The sequence below is a fragment of the Pelodiscus sinensis genome, chromosome 11 (assembly GCF_049634645.1).
Source record: "Pelodiscus sinensis isolate JC-2024 chromosome 11, ASM4963464v1, whole genome shotgun sequence".
In the NCBI taxonomy this organism is placed as follows: Eukaryota; Metazoa; Chordata; order Testudines; family Trionychidae; genus Pelodiscus; species Pelodiscus sinensis.
This window is the reverse complement of record NC_134721.1, coordinates 454522-463866: the sequence shown is the minus strand read 5'-3', so window position 1 is coordinate 463866 and position 9345 is coordinate 454522. Positions and strand designations below refer to the sequence as shown.

Here is a 9345-nt window from a genome sequence, read left to right as displayed (position 1 = left end):
GGCGGCAGCGAGGCAAGGACAGCCCTTCGGCCCCTCTCGCGAGAGCGGCGGGCGGCTCCGCCCCCGTGTGCGGGTGGGCCCAGCTGCGATTGGACAGCCCGGGCGTTGCGTAGTGACGTACGGGCCCGGCCGGCAGAGGGCAGAGGCAAGATGGCGGCGGCCGCAGGAGCGCTGAGGGGACTAGTGCGACGGGCGCCGCAGCAGGTAGGGTCGGCCTGGCCCCCCTCCCCTCCCCTCCCCTCCCCTCGCTGCTCGGCGCTCACGCGCGTCCCGTCTCTCCGCAGGGCCCGGGCCGCCTGCTGCAGCTGCGGAGCGGGATCCACGGCTCCGCGCCGGCCGCCGTGCAGGTAACGGGCCGCGGGCAGGGCGGTGGGGCGGGGCCGGGAGGCGCGCGGCGCTCAGCGCGTGCCCTGCGCCCAGGTGACGGCTCGTGGGGCCAGGCGGGGCCGGGAGGCGCGCGGCGCTCAGCGCGTGCCCTGTGCCCCAGGTGAGGGCTCGCGGGGCAAGGCGGGGGCGGGGCTGGGAGGCGCGCGGCGCTCAGCGCGTGCCCTGTGCTGCAGGTGAGGGCTCGCGGGGCAGGGCGGGGCCGCTCAGCGCGTGCCCTGTGCCCCAGGTGACGGCTCGTGGGGCCAGGCGGGGGCGGGGCTGGGAGGCGCGCGGCGCTCAGCGTGTGCCCTGTGCCGCAGGTGAGGGCTCGCGGGGCAGGGCGGGGGCGGGGCTGGGAGGCGCGCGGCGCTCAGCGCGTGCCCTGTGCCGCAGGTGAGGGCTCGCGGGGCAAGGCGGGGGTGGGGCTGGGAGGCGCGCGGCGCTCAGCGGGTGCCCTGTGCCACAGGTGACGGTGCGCGACGCGCTGAACCAGGCGCTGGACGAGGAGCTGGAGCGGGACGAGCGCGTGTTCCTGCTGGGCGAGGAGGTGGCGCAGTACGACGGCGCGTACAAGGTGAGCGGGCTCCGGCTCCCCCCCCCCCCCCCGCCAGCTGGGGAGCGCGCGCTTAGCCGCCCGTTTTTGCTTTGCTTCTCGTAGATCAGCCGCGGTCTCTGGAAGAAGTACGGGGACAAGAGAGTGATGGACACGCCCATATCCGAGGTACCGTGCCAGTGAGTGTCCTCATCCCCTTGTCCGGGGCTGGCAGTCATACTCATCCCTCCTTGCTTTTTCCTTTGCAGATGGGCTTTACAGGAATTGCGGTAGGCGCTGCCATGGTAAGTCCTTTCTGGTGTTGAAGTCTGATCAGTTTTTTCTTGGCTTAATTAATTTCACAGAAAAACTGTTAAATGCAGACACTTTTACTGTTTGTTACTAGTGAATTAAATGCTTAACTACTAACATAGCTGTCTTAATTTAACAGGCTGGGTTGAGGCCGATCTGTGAATTCATGACCTTCAACTTCTCCATGCAAGCAATTGATCAAGTTATAAATTCTGCTAGTAAGACACTTTACATGTCTGCAGGCATGGTGCCTGTCCCGGTTGTCTTCAGAGGTCCCAATGGTGCCTCTGCTGGAGTAGGAGCACAACACTCTCAATGCTTTGCTGCTTGGTATGGGCATTGTCCTGGACTGAAAGTAGTCAGTCCTTGGAGTTCAGAGGATGCTAAAGGCCTACTAAAAGCATCAGTCCGGGATGACAATCCAGGTGAATGTAACTTTTTAATAAATACTGTGGTCTTATTGCATCTACATTCATAGAGCTGAAAAGTCAAAGTTATTTTACCCATTAGCCACAACAATGAACTTGGGAATTTTAAGGGGTACTCTGCTTCATGCAGTGGCTTTAATGGTTGCACATGTGATTATGCACATTTTACTTGGTGGTGATTCTCCTTAGAAGAAGTAGGTGCTGTGCAATGTCTTGTTTGGTACCACAACTTTGACTTTGCTTTTTCTTTTATATGTAATAGAAATGTACCTTGCACTTGGAGCAGAAAGTGGCAAGGCTTGTGATAGACTTTTGTTCCTGGTGGAGTTCCTTCCACTCTGTTGGACTGACCCCCTGAGAAGGTTGTGTCTCCTAAATAGATGAGCTTCAGTATTACTGAGAGTTTTTATACCAAAGTCCTTTTCAAAAATCTTTACAAGTCATTTTGACTTTTATGGAGACTTCATGAACTTCAAGGGAGAAATCTTGCATAAACTCCTGACTTTACTTCCTCTTGTTAATATTCAATTTAGAGCAAGAGGAGGGGGGTCTGGATGTTTTGTTTTTGTAATAGGAGCCAGGTAGAACATGCTGTATTGCCTTAAGGACCTCATCCTTTTGATCCTTCCCCACACCAATAATAGGACTGACTGGTGTTGGATCACCAAATATTAATTGCTTAACATGGTAAAATTAACCTTAACAAGATCATTCGGGTAAACTTGTAAAACAGTGCTGAGCTACTAGCTGCTCAAGTTAATCATCTTTTTCACGCGGATACAAATGTGCTAACCTATGGTTTTATTGTTTGCCTTGTGAGCCACGAGGAGCTTTGTATAGCGGTGCCCTCTAACACACTAGGAATTGGGGAAGGGGAAAGAGTAGGGTAGGGAGGAGAGGTCGGATGATGTTGTAATAATACTTTCATCTGGAGAAGTGCATCAAAATAAGCACTCAATGCTTTTTTCAGTTGTGATGCTGGAAAATGAATTGATGTATGGAGTCCCTTTTGAAATGTCAGAAGAAGCTCAGTCAAAGGACTTCCTTGTTCCTATTGGAAAAGCCAAAATAGAAAGACCAGGTAAGTTCAGAATACTCTTACCATATCATATAATCTGATTTTTTTTTTTTTAGGTTCTCCTGGTCTGTTGGGTAACTTTAATTGAATAATATATTTCATACAAAACGCTCCCTATGGAATAGGAAAATATTTAAAGGGACAGAACTGTAAAGTTGAGTTTGTTTAGACCTCAACATACTGTACTAATCTCCTGTTGTTAAAACAGAACATCACTTGGCCACAAAATATCTTGATCTGGAATTGTACCTTTTTACTAAGACAATACTGTAATAAGCCTTATACGCTGAATGAAATGTCATTCCCCTTCCTTTTTTGCACTCTGCCACTTGTTTATATTCTTAGTGTGTTGCACAAACTCGTCATGGCTTAAACTTCTCATACATACATTCACAAGAATGAGAAGAACATCATAGCCATATCATGGCAAATTAATGCTACTCATTTTGCATGCAGATAGTACAAGAGTCAGGCACCTCAAATAACCACACTCAGGTTGAGTTCAGATGTTGAATTTCAGGTTCAGTTACTTCTGAATAGACTTAAATCCAATTAAATCAAGGTTGTGAGTGCTTATGTACTTACTATTAAGGCTACTTAGAGTGTGGAAGGAAGATCTGACTTCTGTAGTTAGCTCTTGTATAACTTGATCCCTCACCAGCTTCTGTGTTTCAGGAACCCATGTTACTTTAGTGTCACACTCCAGATCTGTTGGACACTGTCTGGAAGCAGCTGCTGTACTTGTCAAAGAAGGTGTGGAGTGTGAGGTGTGTTATGTGAGGATTCCATACCCTGGTGAAAACGTCTTACTCTTTAAAATCCATCCAAAGCTGTGCAAATTTAAGCTTAGCAAGCCCTTCAAAGTACCCTTTATACAATGATGGAGACAAGTGTGTTTCTTGTATGTATCTGGCATCCCCTGACTCCCCATCAGGAAGCTGTAACAAAATCAATACCATGGACATGAGTAAAATCACAAAAGTGAAGTGTGGGTTTGAGGTGGCCTATGCGGAGCCATTCCTAAGGGGGTGACCAGGGGTTTGCCTCAGCATTTTAAAGTGGGGTTTATTTTGTAATTGATCTAGTTAAATCAAAGGCCGTGTGGATACTCGAATCAGTATAAGCCTGGTTGATGCTGATCTAACTTGTCAGGAACAGACTATAAGCCATACTAATATAAGCCAACTCTATATTGATTCTAGTATTCATCCTTTTCACAAATCTTAACTGGTTTTAAAATCTAAGTTAAAGTAATGTGCTCTTTTTGTAGACAAGGCTTGAGTCCAGATGCATTCACACTTTAAACTACCTGAAGGCAGAGGCAGTGAAAGGTTTGTTTGCCTTGATCTAATGAAGCTTACTGCAGAAAAGCACAGGTGAATGTGTGCACAAGGCTAATTGCCCACAGCTCTATGATGAGGGGATGACTAAAGTCAAATTTGATATGCTGGAGGGTCAGAGGAGTTTGTGGCATGATATGGGGTCTAAAATTAGACCTATGTGCAGGTAGAAGCATCCTATCCCAGAACAAAGAGCTCTTTGTTCTGTGGATTTGACGGCTGAAGAAAAAATTAGGAATCTCTCCAGAGAAAGCTAGCCAAAACTAATGGATGTTGAATACATAGTTGGGGCTGCGTCTACATTGGCATGATCTTGCGCAAGTAAACTGATGTTCTAATGTATGAAATCAGGGCTTCTTGCGCCAGAACTCTGATGCTCCCGCTCAGGAAGAAGGCCTTCTGTGCAACTGTTCTTGAGCAAGAGGCCACTGTAGACAGGCAACATGAATTTCTTGCGCAAGAAAGCCCTATGGTTAAAATGGCCATCAGAGCTTTCTTGCGCAAGAGAGCGTCTACACTAGCATGGATGCTCTTGCGCAAAAGCACATGCCAGTGTAGACGCTCTCTTCTGGAAGAGTTCTTGCGCAAGAAGCTGCCAGTGTAGACATAGCCTTGAAGTGTTAACTTGTAGACACTTATATCCTCTCAAGGACCAAGTGACTAAAACAAGACCAAAGTAATAAGGTGAAGTTAAAGTACTCATTTATGCTATTGTAAATAGGCTTAAAAGGACTTTGAGGGGGAGGGAGGTGCAGAACCCTAAAAAAAAAATTGACTCTCTCAGGTGATAAACCTCCGTACCATTAGACCAATGGATGTGGAAAGTATTGAGGCCAGTGTTATGAAGACAAATCATCTTGTAACAGTGGAGGGAGGCTGGCCACAGTTTGGAGTAGGAGCTGAAATTTGTGCCAGGATCATGGAAGGTATGTTGAATAGCTTCTGTAACTTGTTTAACTCTGTGCCTCAACTTAGTTCACTAACCTTAAACATACTTTCCTGGCACACTAGCTACCCTAGACAAGATCAATCAGAACTCAAGAATTGGGTTTCTAGTTAAAGTCTAACTTAAGGGCACATGGCAGAAAAAACCTTAGCCCCCACTGGAGGAGTTTGCAGGGACTGTGGGAGTTAGGCTAGTCTGGAAATGTGCCCTAGAAGGATAGGGAACATGGGTCCTTATCTTCTCTCCCCCCCCCCCCCCCAAAAAAAAAAAAAGAAAACCAACAACTTTCACTTAATTTGTGACACTGCTGAGAATTAAGCAAGAATGTCTGCATACTCAGGGTTCACAAGCCCAAGGACAGCTGAGACACAAGAGGGTTGGTGTGCAGATTGCTTTAAGATCTTAATCTGTATGAAGAAAGTTGTTAGTGGCCTTTCCTGAGACCTTTTTATTCTATTCCAGGACCTGCCTTTAACTACTTGGATGCTCCAGCTGTGCGTCTCACAGGTGCAGATGTTCCTATGCCTTATGCAAAGATTTTGGAAGAGAATTGCTTACCTCAAGTGAAAGATATCATATTTGCAGTGAAGAAAATACTAAATATTTAACTTGCATGTATATGTTGCTCTTTCTCTGGCTCTTGAGCATTAAGGGATTGGATGACTCGTTCATAACTTTGTTGTATAACTTGACCTTTTTGTATGGAGAGAAGGGTTAGGTGACTTTGTAAATGTATTTATGTAGCTAAGCTATGTTCGGGGGGGTCACCCTCCTACTTTCTTCTGCGTAGCAAGCAGGAATGCACGCTTACTTGATGGCGCCCCTCTTGTGAAAAGGAAACATTGGAGTAAGGGACTCAAGTAATGCCCCTTACAACTGGCAAAGGAAATAGCCCCAGGAACATTAGACCCTTAACCGAGATTTGCCCAGAGCAGCCAGAGAGAGGCTCACTGATCTTAGGAGGATTTGCTTCCTTGGAACTCAGAGAAGGTAAATGACTGGCTGCAGTAGTCTACCATGCTGAGTGGAGGAAAGAAGAATGCATGTAGCATTTCAACCCAGGCTGCAGCAGGCTTTTAAAATGCTTTTCTGGAGCCTACTTGTTACAGCTGCCTGAGGGTTTCTTTAAAAATGCTCAGTTGTAAGGCTGGTGGAGCTGCCAGTGGTATAGATGCAAGATTAGTCTCCCAAGAAAAGACTAGTGCTTTCACGCTTTTCCCAGCCTTCTCTCATTATCTAGTACTGTAACTTCCCTTTGTCAAACTGAGCATTGGGGGGGGAGGGGGAGAGCGTGGAGCACTGTGGCCATTTGTTAATCCAAGGGAGGTGTTTAGATCTAAGCTTAAAGAAGATCAGCAGTTAAAGTCTTAACCATTTTTAGTGGTTTAAATACTCCATGACCATACTAAGCACCTGAAGTATTGGTAAAATAAAGCAACCTTTGAAGATATTGTATCCACTTCTTTGATCTGTAGCCACTATTGAGAGGTTAGACAGCTTAGTGGTCTTAGTGCAAGGGTGGGTTCAAGAGCCATCCTGACCCAATTAAGGAAAGGAGCAGACAGCAACAGTGCAGGTTTTTGCAAAGCAATATTGAAATCCTTCAAGAAGCTAGATAACTGCTATGCTGCTTTAAAAGGGCTTCCACCTGGCAAAGTAGGGAAACCAGTGAACAATGGCTTTAGGAGAAGCTAATGATTAGTTACCACAGCCCATCACTGTTTCTAGGAATTGGTATATTTTGGTAATGCATCTTGAGAAAGGACCTTCATGGAGAGAAAAGAACTAGCCTCAATTATGTACCTAAGGAACCAGCCTTAACATTCAGTACTTCTGATCATAGTAAAAGGGCCATCTGTTAAATGCTTTTGCTACCTTAAAGATTCTCTGATCAGATCCTATTGTACAGCCCAGCTATTTTATTTTAAAGCATTTACACTCATTCTGACTGGAGGAATTCCAATGACATTTAATAAAAATATGACTGAATATATATCACCGGTTACATGAATCTTTATACACAATGACATTGTCTGCATAGTAAACACTGATGTGTACTTGAATTTAAAATGGATTATCTATAATCCTTTAAAGTGCAATTTGTTTAAGGTTTTAAGCATTAAAAGGATTTCAATCAGCATTTTAAGAACAAATGTGTTCTGTAACTTCCACGAACAAGATTAATCTCATGTGGATACAGAATGCACCTGTGTTGAAACTCCCCAATCCAGAAATTGTGTCAAATAATCAGTGTCAAATTAACTCCCACTCAAACAGGTTGTTTGTTTCCCCTACACATGTGGTAAGTGGAAACAGCTACATAGGTGGTCATTCCAACTGGACATGACAAAAGCATGAGCCAGAAGTCATGCTACATTGTTGAATTCTGAAGTACACTCCAGTGGCATATATACCATAGAGAAAAGTTATGTCTGTAGTTCCTTCACCAGTGTACTACACTTGGGGTTAAGTGCTTTTTTAAAAAGATTATCTAAAGCAACTGGCTGTTTTGATGCAGCAAAACGTAATGTGCCAACTAGGTGGAATTATGGGAAAACAGGGCAGACTAAAGATTTTCAAGTTTGTTTGAAATCAGGGGTGAACAGGATGGAATCAGATGTACTGAATCAGTGTCTTCATGCTTGTTCCTATTTTCAGATGACAAATATCGCTCCCTGTCCCCCAAAAATCACTTAACTAAAGGCCAGAGTTCATTTAAACTGGAACAACCGAAGTCAATAGTTATCACCACAGTGTGGCGCTGTAGTTCAAGTGATGTAGTGCTGCTACTCAACAAGGAGAATTAATTTCTCTAGAAAAAGCGGCAATGGCTCTGAACAGGCAGCTGCAAAACAGACCATCATGAAGCAGATGCTCACACCTCAACTGAGGACCTTGTTCATGAGGATATCCAATGCTGGTGTGAAATGTTAACTTCAGCTGATCCTAGGAGCACTGTAGTCACACACGTCTGCTTTCTTCAGAGCTCCTTTCTGAAAGTTTTGAATGGAGCTAAGTAAGGCTTCTCGGTTGGCACTGTCAGCAGGTGAAGGGTGAGGATGCACTGCACCATCCAGAGGAGGAGGTGGAGGAGGAGCTGCTGGTGGTGGAGGCGGTGGGGGTATGGTTGATGCTCCTGTTCAGATGAGAAAATAATTACACAAGATGCCACTACCACAAAAACAAGATCAAGCTAATCAAATAATTGCAGCTGTTTTGCTAGAACTAGGGCTCTTAAAATGCAGGTACTTGTGTAAGCATGTAGCCACAGAAAAGCTCAGTGGTTATACACATGCAGTCAACTCCCCAGGAGGCAGTGCACGCGTACTGGCTCCCGCCTGCCACAGGATGGCAGCCAGCTCACCAGGAGTAGTGCAGCAGCCTGCATGTAACCGTGAACATTAACTACTAAGCCCAGGCTTATTGGGTAACTGTTTACACAGTTATACATTCACAGCCCTAGCTAGAACAGTACTAAAATCAACTAGAGAGACATCATCTACCCAAGTCAATACGAAACTCCTTGAATGCAAGCTGGGCCTCTAGTCTGGCATGCTGAGGACCTACCTGACTGGTGCCAAACCAGAGAATTTGCTGTACCACAGGAGGTCAATACTGTCTAGCAGCATGACCAACCCTCCCACTGCTCAGTGGGCTCTTAGACACCTAGGGGTAACTTATAGAGCTAAACAGCAGCAAAGAACACTGGGAGCCAGGGCCGGCGGCTGTAAACAAACTTCATGGAACTGTGGGAAAGTTGGCCACCCCACACACACTACACATTTCTGCCAGATTGTGGAGGACAGAAATTAGATGTGAAAAAGACCTAAGATCACAGCCATCTATTTGTAAGTGCAAGCTATCCAGTCCCCTAATAAGGCAGCTAAGTCACCTTTGAAGGGAAGCCCTGGATGCCCCATTACTTGGGGGGGGGGGGGGGGGGGGGCGTACAACTACAAAATGCAAAAATCTTGCACTGGCTGAGGGGCAATGTTCCCTCTTATGTCCATCCATGTGCAGAATCCATTGTGGCATGTGCACCACTGGTAGAAATGAGGGATGTAAAAATGCAACCGTGTAACGCTAATCATAGCGGTTACACAACTTCAGGCTCCGCAGTATAAAGCGGCCTGCAGCCAAGCCGCCTCCCCGGGCGCGGGGCTGGCAAGGGCTGCTGCCAGCCCAGCTCTTGGGGACCCAGCATGTAACCTTTGGAGGGTGTGGCAGGGAGCTAAGCCTGCCACTGATGGGCTGCTCCAGCAGGCCCATGGGCCAGTGGGGAGCTCCTGCCTGGGCAAGTGGGGAGCTGTCCCAGCCCCTACTAGTTAACTTTTTACATCCCT

At 46.7% G+C, this 9345-nt stretch overlaps 2 protein-coding genes across 14 annotated transcripts in view; one reads left to right on the top strand and one right to left on the bottom strand.

Moving 5' to 3' along the window:
* Position 1: 1 nt before the first annotated feature.
* On the top strand, positions 2–6995 carry PDHB (pyruvate dehydrogenase E1 subunit beta). Of its 2 annotated transcripts, XM_075938412.1 has the most exons (11): positions 2–204; positions 285–394; positions 747–759; positions 833–940; positions 1025–1087; positions 1168–1203; positions 1350–1635; positions 2609–2719; positions 3392–3483; positions 4841–4982; positions 5465–6995. In XM_075938412.1, exons 1-11 carry the CDS (start codon positions 151–153, stop codon positions 5608–5610), a joined length of 1161 nt encoding a protein of 386 aa, XP_075794527.1. In that variant the 5' UTR covers positions 2–150; the 3' UTR covers positions 5611–6995. The 2 variants fall into 2 exon arrangements, with proteins under 2 accessions (XP_075794527.1, XP_075794528.1); XM_075938413.1 differs by lacking the exon at positions 747–759 and having other exon boundaries at positions 18–204; positions 285–347.
* PXK (PX domain containing serine/threonine kinase like) overlaps positions 6952–9345 on the bottom strand; it is a 49985-nt gene continuing 47591 nt past the window's right edge. For 6 of the 12 annotated variants that reach the window (XM_075938405.1, XM_075938404.1, XM_075938406.1 and 3 more), the window contains one exon: positions 6952–8138. In XM_075938405.1, coding sequence (XP_075794520.1) covers positions 7939–8138 — 200 coding nt within the window. In that variant the 3' untranslated portion in view covers positions 6952–7938. The remainder of the gene's footprint in view (positions 8139–9345) is intronic. The other 6 variants (XR_012906414.1, XR_012906413.1, XM_075938410.1 and 3 more) reach the window with 4 other exon arrangements.

Bases quoted from the DNA above. Each gene is read 5' to 3' on its own strand.
- PDHB (XM_075938412.1), top strand. From the start codon at position 151: ATGGCGGCGGCCGCAGGAGCGCTGAGGGGACTAGTGCGACGGGCGCCG. The intron at 3,484-4,840 runs GTGTGTTATGTG...TGACTCTCTCAG, and splicing joins AAGAAGGTGTGGAGTGTGAG to GTGATAAACCTCCGTACCAT. The intron at 4,983-5,464 runs GTATGTTGAATA...ATTCTATTCCAG, and splicing joins TTGTGCCAGGATCATGGAAG to GACCTGCCTTTAACTACTTG.